The sequence below is a fragment of the Erithacus rubecula genome (assembly GCF_903797595.1).
Source record: "Erithacus rubecula genome assembly, chromosome: 5".
Taxonomy (NCBI): Eukaryota; Metazoa; Chordata; class Aves; order Passeriformes; family Muscicapidae; genus Erithacus; species Erithacus rubecula.
Window position 1 is genome coordinate 33,718,461 of NC_136687.1, and position 23,983 is coordinate 33,742,443.

The 23,983-nt window shown below is 35.6% G+C and overlaps 1 protein-coding gene across 6 annotated transcripts in view; it reads left to right on the forward strand.

Annotated features, from left to right (window-relative positions):
- GLRA3 (glycine receptor alpha 3) overlaps positions 1 to 23,983 on the forward strand; it is a 76,362-nt gene that overhangs the window by 26,763 nt on the left and 25,616 nt on the right. For all 6 annotated transcript variants that reach the window (XR_013774241.1, XR_013774242.1, XM_079305687.1 and 3 more), the window contains 2 exons: positions 12,875 to 13,098; positions 15,965 to 16,047. Coding sequence is in view for 4 of the 6 variants with exons in the window: in XM_079305687.1 (XP_079161813.1) it covers positions 12,875 to 13,098; positions 15,965 to 16,047 (307 nt within the window). In the remaining 2 variants the exon portion in view is untranslated. The remainder of the gene's footprint in view (positions 1 to 12,874; positions 13,099 to 15,964; positions 16,048 to 23,983) is intronic.

The window sequence follows — 23,983 nt, forward strand, 5'->3', positions numbered from 1 at the left end:
TTCCTTCCTTCCTTCCTTCCTTCCTCCCTCCCTCCCTCCCTCCCTCCCTCCCTCCCTCCCTCCCTCCCTCCCTCCCTCCCTCCCTCCCTCCCTCCCTCCCTCCCTTCCCAGTTATTTCACATTCTTTTTATCAAGATGCAAATCAGATGATTCACAGACTGCAAAAGAATGCCACCTCTTGCTAGGAAGCTGTGACTCAAGTTGAACCTAAATTATTTTAACTGATCATATGAGCAATTTCATTTATGTAATGTGTGCTCTGAGAAGGCAGGCAGAAAAATAAACTGCATAATTAAAAGCTCCCTTAAATAAACTTTTATCGTTGGCACCATTTAGGATCCAGCCTCAGCAATTCTTTCATGTTATCAAAATGAATGGTAGCACTAGATCTGTCCATGTCAATGATATTCAAAAAGAATTTCACACTTATCCTCTAGACAAATAAAACTCTTATTGCTTCACACATATAAAGGAAAACCTAGGACCAGTTCTTCATATTTTGCAAGTTGCTGCTATTCTGGGCTTTTACACATAAGAATTTAGAAATCTGGAAGAATGAAAGATTAAAAAATTCTGAAAGCCCAGAATAAAATTCCTTTTTATTATAATGCAACTGACATAAGATGTTTAATACAAATTAATGTGAAGTTTTTCACTTGAGATAAGTAGTAATGTACCTAAGCACACCTAACCTTAAAAATCTGACAAATTAGTTGTATTGCTTGGTCATGTAAATTAAATATGTATTGGCAATATTGGAACCATATTCTGCAGAAAAGAAAATACTTTTCTTACTGGTGCAATAGAAATTAAACTTCAGCTTTTACCCTGAAATGTTCTTTTGACAGTTTTTGTAGCTCAAGATGTGCTCAGCTTGTTGCATTCACACTGTATCTCCTAAGACAAAAAGATTTTGTGACCATTAAGAGTAGTGTTAAATATATTTTTGGGTATTATAATAAAAAAAAAAGAGAAGAGATTATTCAGTCATAGAGGGTCAGAATAATATCAGTGCCAACATTTTCAGCTGCAAATGTTCAGAAATGCTGAATACACAAAACAAGTAGTCTAGTGGGTACATAGTAGGCCATACCAAAATGTCTGCTTTTATTCTAGGAAATGTGACTGATAAACTTGCTCAAGGTTTTCTGAGTTTTAAAGGTCAGGTGCAACACTGACCTTAGTGCAGATTTACAGCAGTTTTTATTCAGTGTGTGTTAATACGCTTAGCCTAATGCAAGTGCTCAAAGTGCATTGGAGGGGATGCTCATGGAGAGATGTGATGGCAAATAACAATGCAGACAATGAACACTGTATTAATTAATATAATTCTAATTCATCACTCAATCTCAACAATTGAAAGTCGTATGTCTCTTATTTGGCCTTACTAAAGGGGCCTTACCTTTGCTCAGGGGTATTTCTTGATTCAGTCTAAAAAGAATTGAATGTTGATAGAAAGCACATTACAGATCTTTCTGTACTTCACCCCACTAATGAGATTATCTTGCATTTACAAATAAAATATGCTTTTAAACCACACCAATCCATTTTTAAGCCACCATAATTACTGTCCTTTCATGAGCCACAGCACTTTAATTGTTTTAGCTTCACCTTTCTTCAATAAGCATTTCTGATTTTGTTCTATTGTACCTATTCTAGGTTGTCTTTCAATAGATTGCTTGGAAGAAGTGTTCCCTTGTACACATTACAAACAGTTGCCTTACTACTTTAAGCTAGAACTAATTGTTCTGGTTTATCTTAAATAGATAAATATTTACCAGGACAGGCATTATAATCAGCTCATCCAGACATACAAATGCATTCTTCTTTCAGGTCCATTTTAATCAACATTCTTAAAGAATTTGCAAAACACTTTACAATACAGAAAGCTGAACAGATCATGTTATAGACACAAAGCTTTCTACTTCCCCATAGCACTTACTGCCATTATTAGCTGCAGAAGACCTGAAGCAACCTCCTACATCATTTGCTCAAGTCCTTGCTACTGCATAGATACTGCATATTTACTGCTTTAAATACTACTCATCACCTGTTCTAGTGCTTCCTAAAACCCAAATGGTTTCTTTGCAAACTTATCAAAGCTTCTTCCAGAATTTTTATCTTCTCATTGGAAAGGAGACTTAGCTTTTAGTTAAATTTTTACATACTTTGTTTACCTAAAGTTGTCTCATGTTCTAGCAAAGCTGGGAAACAGTTCACGCCTCTTATTTTCCCTTATCTAGGTTTGCTTACATTGATTCCTCTTCCTCTGATTGCTCTTTCTCCTTAAAAGGAAAACCATTACTTGTACAGCACTGCACTATGAAATCACGTGGTATCACTCCCATCCTTTCCAGTATCTTCTTACTTATTTCCACATTATTATACTAGTCTTTTCAATCTGTTTTTAGGCTGCTATCAAGCTGTTCATAAAAATCTACATCCTGGTATAGCAATTGCAGCATTATTTGTTTTCTCTCCCACCTAAATCCTTTTAGATCCTAATATCAGTTTACAAAATAAAAAAACTCAGCATCTCTAAGATAGTTTAATTTGTTTTCGCACAAAATAACCCTTATGACTTCAGAATCTCAGGCATATTATACGGACCTCAGCAGCAGCCATCTCCTTCAGCACAGAAATTGGGTTCTATCTTCTCTCACTCCTAAGCACTACCATTTGACTCTTTATTTAATTAGCCATCTTACCCAGGAAGTGCTACTCTGCTGTTTAGATTCATCAGACAGGTGTCTCTAGACAGAGATCTGCAGATTGACACCTTCCTCCGTCTCTCTAAATTGCAGGTAATCCCAACTCACAGACTTCTCTGCTTTTCTGCCTCTAGTGTTCCAGCTTGCAGAGCCTTTGAATTTCTTCTTGAATTTTCAGGGCTGAAAAGCACTGCAAAGCCAACAAAAATCCCTCTTGTCATGATTTAACCCCAGCCAGCAAACCAGTGCTGCACAGCTGCTCACTCACTCCTCCACTAGTGGGATCAGGGAGAGAATTAATTGGAAGGGTAAAAAGTCAGAGAACTCATGGGCTGAGATAAAGACAGTTTAATAGGGCAAGCAGAAGCTGTGCACACAGGCAAAGCAAAACAAGGAATTAATTCACTGCTTCCCATGGGCAGGCAGGTGTTCAACCATTCCCAGGAAAGCAGGGCCCCATCACACCCTACAGTTACTTGGGAAGGCAAACACCATCTCTCCAAATATGCTCCTCCTCCTTCTTGCCTCCCTACTCCTCTCTCCCTCCCACATACACTGAGCATGATGCCATCTGGTATGGTGTATCACCTTGGTCAGTGGGTGTTAGTTGTGACAGCTCTGTCTCTTCCCAATTTCCCATGTACCCCCAGTCTCCTCACCAGCACGGCAGTTGGAAAAGCAAAAAATGCTTTGGCTCTGTTAAAGCATTGCTCAGCAATAACAGAACACCTCCATATTACCAACCTTGTGTTCAGCACAAATCAAAACATAGCCCTGTATCAGCCACTAAGAGGTAAATTAACATTACTTTTGCTCAAACAAACTGCAGCCTTCTCCAGAGTTTGGAAAGATCCCAACTTGCAAGCCTCTAGGCTTAAAATTAAATTTTGCCTAGAAGCATATTTAATCCCACATCTTTCTTTCCCAGGGGAGAAAAAAAAAAGAAAAAGAAACAGGTAGCCACCTCATCAAGGTGGTTCTCATTGGAAACTGAGGCAGTGTGAATAGATAATGACTTAAAACTTTATTACAACTATGAAGATATTGAAGGTGAATTAAAATCAAATGTATTGAACACACATAACTGAGAAAAAGTAGTTATTCATTATTTCTTGTTTACCTGTTTTTCATGATAAAGCCATAGTCTTCAAAAGCACTCCTGGAGAAACTGAATTAATTCCCTTGTTTAAAAAAAACCAATCTTTGCCTGGTCTTTCACTGACTAGATTTCTTTTTCAGTTTAATGGATTTTCAAAACGTAAATGTATAGGAACATATGAAAGCTAATTTATTGGCATAACAGGATTAGTTAAAGAAGATTTCTAGTCTGGTTTCCATCTACAAACATTGTAAGCTACAATATGTGGGATCTCTCACAATCTTCTTTTTAGTTCCTCTATCTTCTTTTAAAAGATTTAAATTGAATGAGAGTTTCGCTACTTAACTCCTGGTGGGATTCAAGGGATAGAATATTGAAAATTCGATGTTTCTAGTAAGCCATTATTAGGTTTCTTGTTTGCAATATATTTTTCCATATTTTTTGTGAATGTGGCTGCTCAACAGTTTCATAAAAGTGACTATTTAAATACATAATTTGCATGTCTTGTTAATTTATATCATATATGTGTATAAAATATATTCCACATTCAAATATAAGAACAGCTTTCAATGTATATATTTATATTTTACACTGATTAATTATTTCATTAATTTTGAATAGTTTTACTTCAATTTTTAAATATTTATACTAGACCTTACAAGGTAAGAAGACTATTTCCCAGCTTAGCAAAATGTAGGGAAACTGTTTTAGGTTTGTGCCTCTGACTACTGTTCTGATGTTACCATAGTATTACAAATTGCAGTATTTTAGATATTTTAAAATAAGGAGTTACTTTTTAATAATAACCTTTACTTCTACACCTTTCATCATGGACCTAGTGGAAGCCCTTAAAATTGACATTTCTTCTTTCTCCCTTATGTGTACTTGTTCAAAAGTTAATTTCTTCATGATGGGAACAGGTTAAAAAATTGATACTGAATGGAGTTTGTGTCTGGTTAAGTTTTATTTAGTTACCTGAGTGCATTTAGTGTGGCCTTAATCCCTAAGACTCCCTGAGTTATCTGGAAAGGTAAACATGTCACAGGATTGCAGGAGACGTGCATCTTTTTGAACCAGCAGCCAAAAGGCAAAATAACTTAGGGCTTTTCAAATGCCCCTAGATGATGTCTTTGGGTAGACAAACAAATTGTTCCCTTTCTCTTCGGTACTGGTACAGTTCAAATGCACATAACATTTTATGTGTTCCCAAGGTATCATTGTAAAACCACTAAAACAACATGATTTTCCTAGTAGACCCCTTGGTGCATTTCATGCATATCAATAAATTTAAGGCCAACTCATATCTGATCAACTTAGTTTAAATTTAGAAATATATTCCTTCTCATAGCCCACTCTAGCAGCTGTCTAGACTAGAGGAGTTAACAGGCCCTGCTTCTGGGCTTGACCTAGCTTTACCTTTTATTTTACCTTATTTACTCTATTCTAGACAATATCATATTTGTCTACCAACACAAGAAAGTCATCATGGAAATTTAATATGAAATTCCCAGAATTGTATTTAATCTAATTTGGGTATATTTCTGTGAGGAGACATAAACATAAACAATATAATATAAACAATATATAAATAATAATAATATATAAATAATAATAATAATAAACAATAAAAAATGGATTATATAGCACCAGAAATTCATGTGAACAAGTGAATGATGTCAGAAAAACTTAACTTTTCACTTAGCAAGAAGTACCTTCTGCTGTGAGAGCAAAAACTTCTTCAGGGACACATCATTTGCTTGCAGAAAAAGACCAGAATCTTTTGTCAACTGAGAACATGGCAAGGACCAAATGAAGAGAGAGGCTTAGTGTATGTTGTTTGTTCATGTAATTGTCATGTCATTTTTCATCTAATCCCTTATACTACTTCTTGAATGTGCAAACATTTTAAACTCCCCTGAGCTAAAATTTTAAAAAGCAATTACACTGAACAAGTTTCAAAATGTGATTTCAGTGTAATGCATTAGGACTTCGGAGCACACAGCTTCCATTAAATATGGGAGTAGTATATTCAATCTTTAAGTAATAAATATTCTAGGACATGTAGTAGGAGCTATGACAAACATTATTATACAGTATGTCGGTACTATAATTAATCTTTTTAAGAATAGGCATCCTAGACATTAACTGCCATTGACTTCTGATGATTACATGTGAGGACTGAATCTAAAACCCAGTATTGCTACTGATAATAAACTCAACTAAATAACTCAACATTAAAATAAACTAAACCCATCCATTTATAATGGTTTAGCCCTAAAAGGTATGGAAAGTAAGTAGACATTGTAGCACATTGTTGAATTCAACTGATTTTGAATGTTTTGTAAAAAAGACAAGGGAGGAAATAAGTCAAAAATCAAGGAGCTGTCTCAGAAGCTACAGACTATATTATTTTGTTTAGTTGTGGGTTGAATGATGGAGTCTGATAGCTTTGTGCTAATAAACATCCTGTAAATGACCAATACTTTCTCTAAGGCAAAGACAGAACTGTAATAGGTTACAGGAGGTTCTCATCCACCATCATTTGTGTAGTGGCAAGTGGGGTATTACTTATCTCAGTATTTTGTATTTTTATACAGCAAGAAGCATTCATCTGTGCCAGCCAGAATGCTAACAGAAGCCATACCACTTCAGAAACCAAGGGTATGAAAGCAGCTGCCACATGTGGGGAGAGCACTTGGTGCAGAATTAGTGTATAAATCTGTTTGCTGAACTCTAAATTTTAAATTTGTAAGGAAGTTTGAGAAGTCTGACATTACAAGTAGCCATGTTGAAGTACTAGTTTTAGCCAGCTCTTTGCCAAGTGAGTTCTAGTTCTATTGACTTCAATATGAGTATTGATGGATAGTTCTTGGAGTCAAATCTGAAAGGAGTTAGGCAAAATTGAAATAAAGTTTTAACCAAATGATTCTCAGGACAGTCATTGAGATATCTACTACTTCTGAAATGTATGAGAAACAAACAAAATCAAACTAAAACCCCAAAAATTACCTTACCAAAACTAATCACAAAATCTTAGAAATACTAAATACATGAATACACACCTTAAAATCTACTGCTCAGAGAAGCTGTTCATCCAAATTCATCAACAGTCTCCTGAATAGCTCAAATAAATTTTAAATCTTCCTGAGATCAGAGGCTAGTTAGTCCTCACCTAAACCTCCCATCCATCTGGGATGTCCTACTTAATGAAGGGAGAAGGAGCACCCACAATTTTCAATCTAAACTAGGATTAAAGCTTTTTTCCAGGAACTGAATAGGCCTGAAGGGCTGAAATCTAGACATCCTAACCATCCACAAAGGGTTTAGCCAACTAACTTCAGGCAAAACCATACAAGAAAGTTTTGCACATGTTTGTGTGTGGAACTGAATTCTTTTCCTTGCACAATAGAATCACAAGAGTGGGAGGATTAGAAACAAAAATTGCAAGAAGTTGTTTTCCTGGGGCACATCCATGAAGACATTGCTGTCCAAGGAGGGATCATGTGGTTTTAGAAAATTCACAAAGTTGCTTTGTACTAAGGGAAGGTACAGTACTGCAGTTGCTGTCAGCCTCTTTATGGGTCTGTGATTCCAGAGTCAGAGCAATAAGGAGGACATCCTTAGTTTTAGACATGGACTGCCAAAATCAGTTCTGGAAACAGAGACTCCACCTATAAAAAGATTCAGCAACAGATCACCAAGAAGGATTCTTTGTGCCATAGACAAATTCTTTATCATAATTAACAGTGCATCTGCATTGCTTCCTGTATGAATGTCCTACAGCTCTTCTGTACAGATAAGCATGTTCTCAGGGATGTTTGACATTAGTCAAATATTGGTACTCTGACACAGATTTAATGTGTCAATTAAAGCTAAGTACTAAGCAATTGATTTAAATCACAGTTAATTTCTCTTTAGCTGCTATGGTAAATCTGTGACAGATTAATGAGCTACAGTTAATGGTGCAGCATGGAGCTTGTTGCAATTGGTTTTCACTCATTAATTGAAATGCCAAACAGCACAGATATATTCACTGTCTTTACTGCAGTCCAACCCTGTCATCACAGAATCATAGACTGTTAACAGATTAGAATGGACCTTAAAGATTGTGTAGTCTCAAGCTCCCTGCCATGGGCAGGGACATGTCCCACTAGACCAGGTTTCTCAAAGCCTTATCCAACCTGCCCTTGAATGCTCCCAGGGTTTCAGCATCCAGAACTTCCCTGTTCCAGTGCCTCATCACTCTCACAGTAAAAAGTTTCTTCATTCAACCTTCTTTTCTCCAGGTTGAACAGCCTCAACTTTCTCATCCTGTCTTTGTAGCAGAGGTTTGCCTGTCCTCTTATCAACCTTGTGGCACTCCTCTGGACTTGCTCAGACAGTTCCCTTCTTATGATGAGAACATGGGAACTTTAAACAGTACTCCAGCAATAGTGCAAAGATGTAATAAAAGAAAAATCCCCTTATTTACTGTAATAAATAAGACCAATGAAAATATCACTAGTGTCTGTTAGTGTAAGAAAACAGATGAACCATTTCAGTTAAGTCTAAATTTATTGAAAGTTAAGGAAGGATATTCTTGTCTTTAGATTAAAAATATTCTCCCCTACCCCTTTGATATACTTACATAAAACAATCAAGTTATAAATTAAGTTATAAAACAACTCCTTTGCATATTAATTCAAAGAAATCCAACTTTTCATGTCTACTCTCACAGAGCTGACTACCCTGTCCAATCCTGTATCATCCTTCCCTGCACCTTCTTTTCTACATTATTTTGAGCATCATAATTAATCTCAGAAAAGATGAAATTTCAATGACTACACATGAAGAAACACAAGGCAATCCTTCAGAATACAAAAACTATATTTGCATTTCTCAAATGTGAGAGTGAATTTCAAGGTTATTCTCCTACTTTGATTTTACAATGGCATTGGTAACCTGCATGGAAAAGGACTTGACAATTTAGTGGCTAACTTCAATTTAAATATTTGAGCTTCTGTACTAGAAAAGTTTTGTCAAAGGCATATTGAAGTTGTTAGCTGAAAAACTTTTGGCCCAGTCTGAATTTTTTAGCTATGTAAAGGAAAACTAAAAAATTCCATCAATTTGGACAAAGTAATTAGTTACCTAATGTGCAGCCACAGTGCTTAAGAACACTGAATAAATTTAAAATGGAAAGATGTAATTACCAAAAATTACTGTTATACCACAGGCCATCCTGTCTAATTATACCAATCAAGGCAGCAATAAAAAGCATGTCAAATTGCATGTTTATCAGACACCAAAACAGTAACTTTGGAAAATCTCAGCAGTAAATATTAAAACTATCAATGTGTTCTGAAACATATAATCTTTTCTTGTATAGCAGTACAAATGAGCTTTCATAACACATGAAGAAAATAATTTCCACAAGAACAATATATGTTATAGTGTCTTATGTTTCACTTAACAGTGTTCTTTCAGAGTCTGTAAGATGTCCACATTAAAATTTTACAGTGAATTAAAACGAGGGAAGGAAGAATAATTCGGCTACATTATACAAAAGACAAGATTTCACTTAGAAGTATATATTAAGCAAAATTATCTTAATATTTGGAATGGCAATAGAGAGAGTTTATGTGTGAAATTATGAAGACTTGCTTCAAATAATAACATACAAAAATAATGAGAGCAGGTGATATTCAGTGTTCATATGAGTGGCATATTTTGGAATCTCTCAGATCTAGAAGGATTCCACATGCAGTGAATATGAAAAACGAAAATATTGAGAATTAGGAAATTAGTATCTTGAGGATTTGTGCAAAACTCTCAATAAAGCTACATTCTGTAAGTTATGGTAATACAGCTCTATCTATACAAGTATAATGAAGCAGAAATCAAAATATTTTGTGAGTGTTTCAGATTTTACTGTGTGCTGGAAATTACTAATCAAAATGTTAGTACTGAGGGCCAGAGTGGCCCAAAACTTGGCATGGACAGAAAAGAGCAATTTCCTGTTCTCCAGTTTTTATTTTATTGGGCCTTGTGATGCAGATGGACAGTATCCTGACCCTCTAAGAAGGTTCTCCTTGTGGCTAAGGCTTTGAAGTGTGGTGAAACAAGTGCAGACCCATGTCTCACTCATTCTGTAGAACCAGGGCACAGTAGCTGTTCAGAAAATGGCAGCCTTGAGGTTACAGATAAGGCTGTGGAAGTCACAACAACTGAAATGATGATTTCTCCCTCCCCTCAAGGACACTTTCTGTCACAGTTATTTGAATTAGCAGTCATCCTTTCAGGCAAATAGCACATGAGAATACAGAGCCTCTTGCAGGATAACCAATCTATTCAGGCAATTTGATTCTGGTGTCTGTGTTTGCATCTAACAACCCTTCTTGTTTAAAGCAGTTAGACATTGTGCTCATAATGTGTAATGATAAACTGAGATGATGAATACTTGACTTTCATAACCTAGCAGTTAAACATATCTCTTTCCTTTTGATAGATTGGGATTTTTTTTAGTGAATATTGAGTGCCAATTTAAGTCAGAGTTTTCAAGGGAGAGAACAATGAAAAATAGCTCCAGTTGTTTCAGTGATAAGTTAAACCAGGACTTTTTTTTCATATTAAAAGCTGGAAACAATTTAAATCAATAAAATTTACTCATACTGACATGCAGAATCACTTAATATAATCTTGAAAGGATTCCACCATTTGTCATTCTCTATTTTCCTTTTTCACTTCCTATTCTTGCTATGCATTTTTCACCTGTTCTGTCTCACACATGTAAGACCTTTACTCTACAGCTAAACTTCTTCATAAACTCTTCATATTCCTCTGAGAAAAGTATTTACTGAGTAAATAGACATTCCTCAGGTTATATCATTTATAATATACAGCTTGGGTTGGGATGAAATGCAAAGTCCTGAGAGCTGCAGAGCTCCCACCCCAGTGCCCTGGGTTTAGAGCTAATGATTCCTTCAGTGCCAGGATTGCCCATACTGGGAAAGACAATGGACCTATCCTTGCTCCCACATACTTCTTCCTGTCATTTTGATTTTATACAGCAATCTAGAATGGAAACTGCCACTACATGGTATTTGGGATGTCATGCAAAGGAATAAGCAGATTTCAAGGGTTATTACTCCCTCTTACTTGAAGGCACCAGAAATATTGTTCTGTGAGCACTGAGGCACAAGCTTGTCTAAGAATTTGTCTTACTTTAGAAACACACAGAAAACACAGACTTATTTCTGTAAAGCACAAATCCTTGGTTCTGGTTTTATCACATCATGGTACTAATTATAAAAAATACCAACAGGTTCTCTTAAGAATTTTAATGGCTGTCAATACCCATGATGAAAAAGAAAATGTCTTTCAGTCCTTTCCTAAAAGGGGTTGGGGTGTTTTTATGCATGTGTGTTTAGCAAATTAATTAACAGTTTATTTCTTTAAATAAAACAGTTATTTAACAATTTCTATGCATTTAATGCTTCTATTTGGTCAGAGAGCCTTTTTCCTTTCTGCTGGAAGCAGGAATCTGAATTAATTTCATTCTTCAGGTTTAGTTTTCTACTTACTTTCTTGGTCCGAAAAAATTTTAAAGTTATGTGAACATGAAATTCTTTACTGTGACTTTCTCTATATGATTTGCAATATTTTCAATTGGCAATACTTGGTAAGCATATTTAGCATATTTGGCTACCCTTAATCAAGCTGAGTAATTAAATTGACCAAAACAGCAGGATGCTGAATATATGAAAAACTGTTTCTCATGTTTTTCATGAGTAAATGTTGCATATTGAGGTTCCTGTTCTCCTTTATTAGGTCTGTTGGCATGATTCTTCCCACTACATGGCTGCATGCTGCAAGTTTCCTAAGAGAAATGTTGGCAAGATGCTGGATTTTTAATGAACAATTTCTACACCAATGAAGTTTTAACTAGTAGTCTAACCTATAATAACTAGTATGCATAGTTTTTGGCTAAATTGTATTTTTCAGCCCTGGACACTTAGTTTCCCATTCTCACTCAAAAAGTTTTCTTGTTAAAATAAACTTTAATCATCTTTTTTAACCATAAACAAGCAATTTTTTTAACTTTTGTTTTAGAGGTATCATGAAAGGTCTGACAATGAGTTGCCATTTTCCCCCTGCAGCTACCTATTTTTTCCTCTATTTTATTTTTATCTTTTTCATTAATGCAGTTCATATAGCGAGGAAAATCTTATTATGACTAATAAAAGTTCCTTTGCCCTTGTGTTCTGTGTGAGTTATAAATGTAATGTAATGAGAAGCTATTATTTAAAACTAAGTATTTTCAGAGTGGTAAAGTTGTAAGAAAGTGTAGAGCCATAAATACATTTCTGACAGAATGTATGTGTAGCTCCAAAATGACTTCCAGAAGTTTGAAGCACTCACTCATCTTTTCTATAAAAGCACTCTTGATAAAGACAGGACTGTCTGTACAAATTAAGGTGACCACACATGTAGCTAATCTAATTTATCATAAAGATTTATATGTTCTCTACCCTTTTTGAAGAGAGGAACATGTGCCCTCCTCACACTGCTGTATAGCAAGTTACTGCTCACACAATGTTCAATAGGGAACTAAGGCACAGAAAGCCTGTGTGGTGGATCTAAAACAAGTAAGGATTAGATTGAGAGAAAAAAAAAATTAATTTCACTTCCCTTACAGTGGGACAGATTCTCACTGATAGAAAGAGGGAAGTGGGAATGCCCCTGCCAGGGCTTGAGCAGAAAAAGGTGACACCATAAAACTCTTTTTATGTTTCTCATTTCAAAATCAAGACAAATTTGTGCTAAAGGTAGAGTTATATGGAATTATATGAACTGTACATGGAGGTTGGATTTCCTTATCTTAGGATTTTTTTCGATTGCCCTGAAATGCATCTTTATTCTTATCCATTGTGTCCCCACTAATATAAATAGGTATCATTCTAGCATTCAGCTAAGTAATTCTTTTGTCATCCACAGATGGACAGGGGATTACATGGCTAAGAAATGAAATAAAAGCTAAATCCCTATGCTTGATAAGGCTTTGCTTGTTTTCTCTTTTATTCAGGATTACAGAGTGAACATCTTTCTCCGTCAGAATTGGAATGATCCACGCCTTGCATACAGTGAATATCCAGATGACTCTTTAGATTTAGATCCATCCATGCTGGATTCAATTTGGAAACCTGATTTGTTCTTTGCTAATGAAAAAGGTGCCAACTTTCATGAAGTTACAACAGATAATAAGTTGTTGCGGATTTTCAAAAATGGAAATGTACTTTATTCCATCAGGTGAGTCTCTAATCTAATGATTTTTTTCAGATAGAAGCTCAAATGTACAATTAGGAATTGCTAAAACATTTTCAGTTGCTAGTCATGCAGAACTCTTATGTGTGTTTTGAATGCAGATTTTTATCAACATTCATTGTTAATATTAAAATAGAAAATGATTGCTCATGCAATAGTATGATAGATATATACATAGTAAAAATAATAAGAAAAGTATCTTTCTCATTTTAATGTATAGGTACTAAGCCTAGAGGAGCTAGGACACTGCACACAACAAACAATCCTGTAGTATTATAATTTGAGTTGGCCTATGTATGAGTTTCACAGTCTGTAGTCTTCTCCAATTTCATGACAGTCCAATGTTACTTCTTTTCCCCCTTTCTGGATATTGCAGTTGCACTTCAACATGAAAACATGGCCTGTTTGAGGAAGTATGACATTTAAAGATAAGTCATTTACTGCTGGAGATGGAGAGAAAACTGGAAAGTAAATTTTTGAAAATGTTTTAAGAAGCTGAAAGCAGCAATCATAAGTATTGACAAAATTTAATTATCCCACTTCTCTTCCCACCACTTTCCTTTTAATACAGACATCAGTAGGCATTTTACCACTGTCTTCAAAAACCTGATCTAATGAGAAACACATTGGTATAAGTATGCTAATGCCCCACTAGATTTGATATTGAAGCAGTGACTCACTTAGGCAAACTGTTAGTCTTTTCAAAATAAATATACTATTGTCTACTCAGTATTTTGCTTTAAAAATGCATAATTTTACTCTTTGAAGAGACATCAGGAACCTGTAAACAGTTTGTGTACTGGAGAAAAATAAATCTTTATGACTTGCATGGGTGTGTCAGTGGCAAAAGAGTCTCCTTCCTCCTTCCGTTCTTCCAGTGCAATTAAGCAGCAATTAGACTTTTTCAGGCTTATACGTGGAGAAAGTGTTGGGTTAAAATTCTTATGAGGATTTCATATCCAAAAGGAGGTTAGTCTGCCAGTCTGGGAGCATAATCAATCTTCAGTGTCATGACATGTACTCCGTCACTAGAAACAGATCCAAAGTAGGTTAAAAGGATTCCTTATCTGGATTCAAGTGGAAATTACATCTAGATCAATTATCTGCAGACTTTCTGAGTCACCCCAAGAGGCACTGGCTGTTGTTCCACTGTAATCAAATAACTCCCTGCCTTGCCCTACTCCTTCCAAATACATACAGCACAGAGAATAGACTCCACCACTCAGCTGAAACAGGTGTGGATTGCAAGTTCAGTACAATTCAGGTCAAGTTCAAGGCCACATGAAATTAAGTGAAAAATCCTAAATGTGAGAAATATTATGATATTAAATTATAAAGGTAAACATCAGCTGTGTTGAAAGCAGATACCAGAGAGCTCCTCTGTTTCTTATGAAGCCAGAAACTTTATGTTGGCTTGATTTAATAAAGAACTATTACAGTTTCTAAAATAGATTTAAAATCATATCATTGGCATCTAGTTTAGTTATGTACATTTGAGTAAGTTAACCTTCTAATTAGGGGAGATATGCTAATTGCTAGTGTCCTGACATTAAAAGGGAAAGGAAAAAAAAATTAAGTTTCTAAATTAGCTTCTTTCTTTCATTCCCTAATTTTTCCTCATCCCTAATTGCATTGGAACAATTCAGGCAAGAAAATAATGGAAGGCAACGGTTCCCAACTCAATGAATACTTAATATAAAATACTAAAATATTTACTGAAGTAAAAAGTCCAGGTGTCTCTGAAACAACTTGCTGTGTTACCAGCCTAACAGCCAGAATTTGCCTTTGGAACTATTTTTAACAGCATGGGAATAGGGGACGGGTCTGACTTCCCTCCTCAGACTCTCCTCATGCAGCTCTGTCACTGTCTGACTAAACAGAAATTACAGCAACAATGAATGAAGGATGTTGGTCAGAAAAAATAAAATAGACATAAGAAACATACAGCTATACTTTCCAGCTACTTCCCACTTCCCTTTAGCCCCAGTGCCAAAAGCAGGGGAGAGGATTCAAGAGAGGGGGATTAGAGCACTGCCATGCTAGAAGAGTCTTACGTGTAAGCAATTGAACTGAAGCTCCTCAGGTTTTTGTAGGACATTCCATTAACTGAACTGATTCATGAAGGTAGAGTCATGGCTCTGAATGATGAATTAATACCGAGGCATGGCAAGGGAGGGAAAACATGTGATTTTATCTCTTATAAATTCTTCTTTCTGATTCCTCTGGGAAGTTCTACTCAAAAGATAAAACATTGCATATATTTAAAAATTTAAAAAGCCGCTTTTGCCTATAATTTGCAAAGAATTTCACAAGAACTATTAGGACTAACACTGATGCACAGCTACAGTTCAAAATTACAGCCATATTTCAGTCTACCATCAATATCATAAAATGTTTCTTTAAACCTTTGTGTTACTTTTTAAGCACCTTAGTTTAGGACAATAACACATAAAACTACTTTTCCACCATGATTTGAAGTTGACAGATGTTACGGAATTCAGGTAAATTTGGGTAAGTTTTGTGCCAAAGATTTGAAATACAGGAGCAGTGCAATAATTCTGCTGTAGCACAAAAAGGCACACTGTTGCTGCCTTCCTTTAGACTTCCCATTAAGTCAGGCAGTCCTACTGAAAAATTTATTTTTCTGAAAGTCTGCAAAATTTTTCACATGTTGTCATACTAGGCTGAGTTAGGTGGGTTCAGTTAATAGAGATCTTTTTTGAGAGCTTCCTATTGATTTATGTTTTCTATTCCTAATTGCTTCCATTGTATTCATGCATTCTTCCTGCACAGTTCTATAGATTTTTTGGGGCAGGGGTATATTTTTAATGAGTTTTTTGTGTTCTTTCAGATTGACTTTAATACTTTCCTGTCCGATGGATCTCAAAAATTTTCCAATGGATGTGCAAACATGTATAATGCAGCTGGAAAGCTGTAAGTTTGTGTAATGTATTATCCTATACATACTTTTGCAGGGATTACAACAGCTATACAGGAGGTAGGAAAACCCCTTGTAGTGGTACTAGAACAAATTTTCAAAATGAATCTTTTATTTTATCAATAAAATCTGTGAAATATACATGATTTTAGGAGGAAGAGGTTCTTTTATACCTATTTGAACTGGAAAAAAAGAGATTTATGTAAATCTGAAGTTGCCATTAAGCTTAATTACCCAGTGATGGTTTATCTTTATACAAAATTTCTCCATATAGGATTTCACCATAAGTCTTTCTGTGTTCACACATACAGGAGGTGAATAAATAATATGGGAAGCATAAAGAAAACATAAGAATAACTTAAAGAAGTGATTTATGGGATTTTATGCAACGTAAAATTATTATATTTTAACATATGATATACTTATCATCTGCCTTGATAACTTGTTATTTAAAGGAGTATGGAAAGTGCAAAGCAGCTATGCCATTTCAAGGCACAAACACATTCACAAAAGGAGAAATCAACTATTCTGTCTGATGCATTATATTCTCACTTTCCTTGTGATTTAAAGTATTTGGGAATTGCTGTTTTCCTTAAAATGAGAGGACTTCAAAAGAGAGTTGCAGCAGAAAAATCTTTATAATGATGCAAAGAACAAAAATAAAATAAAGTAAAGCATTCTATGAAAGCTTCCAGCAATCTGAAGTTTGTGAAAATAAATGACAGGGGCAAGACAGATTAGGAAGTATTCATCTACCAGATCTATATTTACAGTTTTTGGGCCAATAAGTAAAATTAAAAAAAAAAAAAAGAATTGTGCATATAAAAGAACATACTGGATTATTTGAAGTATATCATAGATCAGAAACAACAACACACATAATTCTGTTAACTTTTTTTTGAGGTTTTTTCTTCTTTTACTGGAAGAAAGCACCACCAATTGAAGGGGATGTAATTATCTATCAGTCAGTATGTCAGAACTGTTTCTTGTATGGTATGCTTTTATAGAATATTGCAGGGTGAGCATAAAAACCAGATCTATCTTTTATTACAATGGACAGATGGTAACATTATGAAGCAACCTTTCAATATGAGGACAACAGCTGAATCTGACAGCAGAAATTTACTTGACTGAAATGGAGAGATCGTTGTTTGCTGCAAATGTCAAGGAATTTAGGACAATATTATATATCCAGCATTTGAGCAAAACTCCTCAATCAACCAGAGCAGACAATCCTACTGATAACCTATGTCACTGTATAATTAATGTGGCTAAACAAAAGATAAGCAGGAGGCAGTGGCATTGGAATATATGCAGATGGCAGGTATACTCACTTAATACAATTATGCTTCAAAGAGGAAATATCATAGTGTTTGACTGAACAAGCAAAATGTATTATTAAAAATTATTTTTGAAAGGTATGAATTTTTTCTTTAACAGCTTCATAAAACTTAGCTGCATTTTTCCTCTCTTCCAGATATTGTGAGGACAGGTCAGACAACAACTGAGCATTCTTAAACAAACGCATCTGGTTTGCTTTAGAGAAACCTTGCAGGAGCCCACATTTCCCACAAACCACACCACAGGGAACCAACTTTTATTAGTTGAATAGCACCGTAGATGTTCTACTGTATTTTCCAGCAGAACATTTTTCGCTGAAGTCTTTTTTTTAATCATTGAGTTCAGTGGGAGTAAATTTCCAGCTGCACATTCACATGGTGAAGGAGGCAGTTCTCACGAAAAAAGAGCTGAAGAAAATACAGATGAGCACTCCAAATTCTTTATTCATGGAGATCAAATTGTATTTCATAAGGAAATTGCAAGTAATAAAGTCTTTCCCATATTGCCTTGTCTGATTCTATTTTACCTGTAACTTCAGACATCATAAAACAGACTATGGGAAAAGACGATGGCCTGAGGCAGAAAATTTTGAAGCATGTGGGAACTCTGGATATTCTTACATGTCTGACAGCAGAATAATCAGTTAGGTTTGCAAGAACAAGGCAGCAGTTCCCTGAGATTATTTTGGGATAGATCCAAAGCAGGTATGTACAGTGACCTAAGTTCCAAAACCATTGAGAGCAGCAAGTCACCTGTCCATAGTTTCTTTGGAAGGACAGGAAAGGAAATAGACAACTTGAAAGTGTTACAAAAAATATCTATATGCCAGGAAGAAGAGTAACCAGGTAAAAAAAAAAAAAAAAAAAATTTATCTGAGAGTGAAGTCTGTTCAATTCATCAAAGGATGAGCAGAAACATTCAAATTCCAGACTCTCTGCCTAAGAAAAGGCATCCAGTTCTATTTAAAATTATAGAAGATAAAAAGGAGGATGGGTGCATTTGGCATTTTCCCAGGCTTCACATCAAATCTCCCGAGGTAAGAACTGACATAACCCTGAGAGCCTGAATCCATCCAAGCATCTCTAATTTCTAGGCCACAGTGTCATACTCTGCTCTGGCTGTCTGCCTTGCATTTTTTGTGCACAGTGAGACAATGTAAACACAAAGATCAAAGTACTAACCCTAGTGGTTAATGTCTTGTCTGGGAAGTGGAAGACATTTGAGTTCAAAACAGAAAACACAGTCCTCTCATGTCCTGAGTGAATGATCTGACCACCAGGCTGTGTTATAAAAGCCAAAGTGTTTGCAGGAGCAAAACAGCAGTAGTCATGTTTCCAGATGTTTCTTTTTGAAGTGGTGATCATTGCTTTTTTTTCCAGTGAGTGCCAGGTTGTGTAGGACATCATACATTATGAATTCACAAGACCCATTTGTCTCATGGTTTCTGTAAACTGTGTCTGATCTTGCAAGCCTTGCTCCTGTATGTGTCACTAAGCAAATCAGAATAAATCACTCATCTTTTTTTTACTCATCTTACCACTGGGTAGAAAAGACTAACAGTTATGAGACAGATCATGGGGTTTGTCTCTCCTTTAAGTAGTAATTTCTTTTGCCACTAGATAGTTTCCTTCAATATTGATACTGTTGTTCCAGTAGAGAAAAGTATAAGAGAAAAAATCAGGTATAGCTTTTTTCCCCAAATAATATCTTTATTTTTAGCTGGCTCATGTAATGTTTTTTTTTTTTTCCCAAGGTCAGTATAAGCAGCTGGATTTGCCCCTGGTAATAGTACTTTATTATATCCTGAAGTGTCTGAAAAATATTTAAGTGGAAATATCTTCTATTTTTAAAGGATTTATTTTACCAAATGATTTCTCAGCGGCTAGAATGAGCTGCTTTTTTATCTTAGAAAGGGAACAAATGAAAATGCACATATTAAATAATTCTTTCTACCATTTTGTGCCTTACACCAGGGCAGCCTATAGGCATGTGGGATAATTTTAGTTTTATTCTGCTTGAATAAGATACAAAGAAATGTCAACTGGATACATATTTATTTCTGTGGCCTGTCTTCCAGGAAAGAAATGTTTTTCTTTCATATGCTAGAGCTTGTTGTCTTTCTTTTTTAAGTTTTGCTTTTACCTCACAGCAGTCCTTTATTCATGAATTGCAATTGTAACTTTATGTGACAGTTAATATTCCTGAATTTTCAAAGAATATTCAAAAGACTAAGTTACAAAAGAAAATATATACTGTGAAAAGCAACGTAGGTAAGGTACAAAACACTTTCTTACCTCATAATTTTAACTTGATGTTTATTTTAAAATTAAACAGTGGCCTTTTTTTCCCCTTTTGATTCATGGAGGCTTTTTAGTCTTTCTAAGCAATCATGGTCTTGTTTTCTAAATTGTGAAAGAAAATTCCCTCTGTACTACATGATTCTTATTTGCACAATTTCTTTTCCCCCCAGTCTCTAATTTGGAGATTGTACAAGTGGAAAGATGGGTATGCAGGCTGCAGCAGTACAAGCTAATGCATTCCAGAAAATTATGTGCACATTTTTACTTTTTCCACAAAAGCACAAAGACAACATAAGAAAGATAAAATAACTGGAGTGTATTTCTCATCTCCCAGTGAATTCTCAGGTATCTCCCTGAAGGACAGAAGTTATGGACACACTAGGTCAATGCCTGTCTGTGTCAGAAGGTGTAGTAACCATACTGCTTATCTCCTTTCCATTTCAGGAGCACAAGAATTATCAACTGCTCAGGCTGTGGTTTTTATTCTGCAGCTGGGTGACTCAAACATAGCTGTGAGCTATGACACACAGCTACAAAAACCAGGATACTTGTAGTCTTCAACTCCTAGTTTCCTCAGAAACTAGAAAAAAAGTGATAGCTGAACACCTATGGCCTTCAGCAAGGAATAGTAGGTTTGGGAGATGTGCTAGAGTGCTGAACTGAGATGTTATCCTTTTCCAATATTCAGACTAAGAAGATCAAACCTATAACTCCCCAGTCAGTTCCTTCAGAAATACTTAGAGGGCAGTGCAAGGTGCAGACAGTTTGCAAAGCAGCTCAGAAGTACATTGAGTAAAGTCCTGTTTTCTTGGAACTCCAGCACAACTTTAACTTTGCAATGAATCACAGATCATTTCTGAAGCTAATATATTTAGTGCATACAGTAGAAGAATTTGTTCTAACCTCAAGCCAAAACCAGATTCGTTAGCTCTGTCATATCTTCCCCCTGCTGTGTTGCTGGGAATTGAGGGCACAATTCAAATGTCTGGGATGCTCTTAGGAACAGTAATGTGCAGGCAGCCTGTGCTGGAGGCAAACTGAAGGGATGCCTAACAGAACAGTAGTGGAATAACCCTAGACACATGACTGTAGTTCTTGCTTCAACTGGAAACGTAAAGAACTGATGTGTTTGCTGACTAAATCCAGCATTACTTTTGGAGCTGTATATTACTAAAAATTAAAGAAATATGAATGGAATTTAGATAAATCAGTGGGATTAAAAAATAAAAAATAAATTATGTAGCTGAACTCTTTTACAAAAAAGCCAGATACTCTACTTGGTTGTTTTATGCTGAGCATGTGTCTGTTTATAGAACATGAGGAAAAGAGTTGGGTTTTAATATACCTATAGGTATTTAAAAATGACAAAAGGGAAGCACAGCCTTCCTGCAATAAAACAGATTGAGTAGAACATTTACAGGATATATTGATATTCAGCTGGATCACAAGTTTGTTCTTGGCTTGGAAGGCTGTGCTAAAGGTGGAGGGACAAAGCAGATAAAACAGTGTCAGCAGATGTGATGAAGGAATTCTGCTGGAATTGCCAAGACTATGATGGTTCAAAGGGGCAGAGTCTCTAATAGTACAGGGGAGCTGCTTGCCTTGTGTTTCTGTAACAGTGCAGTCCTTGGAGAAGCAGGAGAGGAGATGATAGACACTTCAATACTTCTTCAAGACAAACTTGTTGGATGTCCACTATCTTGTCTATGTGATACAGGCTTTTAATGCCTACCACTGATACTGAATTAGCTAAAATAAATACTCTTAGCATGTAACTGATATAAACACCTTAGTTCCAATCAGTTTTGTAGAGTAATGTGGCCTGATGTGGTTTGAATGGGACTCTGTTTATTTAAAGCAGGCTTTAGTACCATATTTTCAAAATTGGATTAATGAAAAATTAATATTTATTATTAATGGTAATGGTAGTTTAAAAAATAGACAAAGATACAGTCTAATTCCTTTTTCCAGGAACCTCATATGAGCGTTGATAACAACTTGTCAATACCATTTTTGGAAAGATAATTTTTTTTCTGGGAAAGACGAGTCAGTTCAAGGGAAAAGTTGGTTTTTTCTTTCAAGACACTGTAGATGCTCTTGATACTTAAAAATATTTCATCAGGATCACGTTCTTTATTCCTGATTTTTTTTTCCTGGAACCTCTAATTGAAAACACTGAAAATTTTCACTCTAGCTAAACAATTTCCAACACTGTCTAAAGGCTAAAATTAACATGTCTGTCTCGTCCACCATCTGCCAGAGTTTTGTTTGGATTACTGTTACAATCAACTAAATAAAATACTACTACAATTTAATTTTATTTGATGTCTAGTTATTCAAAACCCTCCATCAACTATTCCAGGCAAAAGTCCTGAGAACTGCTTTTCATCAATGCCTTATCTCTTCCAGATTCTCTCTCTGTTAGTGTTTCAGTTTAATTTTGTCACACTTATCACCAACTCTGTTGCACATTGTTTTCTAAAGTAATATTTCTGCAGACCAAATCCAAGTTTCCCAATTGTTCAGGCTCTCTTCCCTTCTAGTAAATTCTGAATTCTACTTAGTTCCCTAGTTTGTCATATTTATCTCAGACAGGGCTCTCAGTCTCCCAGGACATGCTTCATTATCTAGTTACCTGGAATGACTTCAGGCTCCTGGAAATTACTTGTCTCTTTATGAGAACTGTTTGCACAGAGGCTACAGTGCCATGCATTCACACAATTCTTGAGTTTTCCTGAGAAAACCCATGGAAACCTTCTCCTCCTGAGATGATATCTTTGTGATGTAATTACCAACAATTTACTTCCTGCTTTTGCATTTTAGATGTGCAAGACCTCAGACTTTGGGTTAATAGAGAGAGTATTAGTGTAACCTAACCATCCCTGTAACTCCTGAGCATCACTGTTCAAACATAACAAAGTTGTTTTTCCCTATCCTTTCTTTAGAGTTCTATAATGATACCACTTAGATTTTGTCTAGTTAGTAATATCTTTATAGAATTAAGTAACAGCAAGTACTGCATTGAACCAAACAAAAAGAAATACATTGCTTACTGCCCTCTTCTTCAGCCACAGAAGCAGGTGTTTGTCCCATAAAACACAATTTAACAACTCTACTTCCTTTCCCAACCTTCATTCACTCATGCACTGCAAACCCAAACCCTAGCACACTGCATTGCAGTGACAGAAAATTACTGAAATTTACTAATGCCCTTGATTTAGTTTAGGCTGCCCTGGTCCTGAAGACCATGCTAGATTATAGCCTCCATTGCTTTCAGCTATTCATGTAGAATAAAAGATTCACCTTTTGCACCAGTGAGCTGTACCCTCATATACTAGCTAGGCTAGTGACTGACTATCCTTTTTTCAACAATAAAATTTATCCACTAGGAATTCCCTACATAACACTGTACTTCCCAGCCACTGGTAATAAAAATATCTGCTAGCAATTTATAATAGAAACCAACACCACCTCATAGTCCAAACAGAAAAACTTCTGGTTTAATGGTAGACTAAATATCATGTTGGGTTGCAGTTAATCCCTTATAGGCCCTAAAGGGAAATGTCTTGTTCTTTATGACTGCTACATATTTCAGTGCAGTTCTTACATAATATGTCTAACAATATAACACATATGGCACAAGTTTGTACGGATAACCATACATCCATTCAGAATAAAGACACACTTTACTGCTCCATTTGTACAGTGATAACCATGGAACACAACTTCTCAGATTTTTTTATCTCATAGATCATTTAGAAAATACACACAGTGTATTTCTAATCTTCAAAAGCAGCCCAGTATCAGCAACGGGCATTTAGACCTTGAGTTAAATTTATGTTCTTGAATGACATCTTTTAAAATGACTTTAAAGATAATGCACATTTGTTAGTCGGGTAGCAAGTAGCCAAGAATCAAAAGCTCAGGTGGACTTCAGATTTAGTATTTCTAGAACAGGACAGGGACAATTATTACAATTAATCAGTAGAGGTCTGAAAATTAGTATGCCAAGGGACTGTATTTTAGGCTCATTGCAAATACAACACTGCATACCTAAACTATTATAGTATAAATACTACAGTATGGTAACTACTGATGGTTTTAAAGAGTGATTTCTATAGAAATATCTTTTTCTCCTTATGCACTATGCACACAGTACCATGAGCATTCTGAGTGTTAAGCTCTGTGCTATTCAGCAGGTCCTCTTCCTAAGATTCATTGGAAAAATATATTTTCTTTTGATTTCATTCAAGCTGATGTAATTTAACATACTAGTGGTTACATTATACTA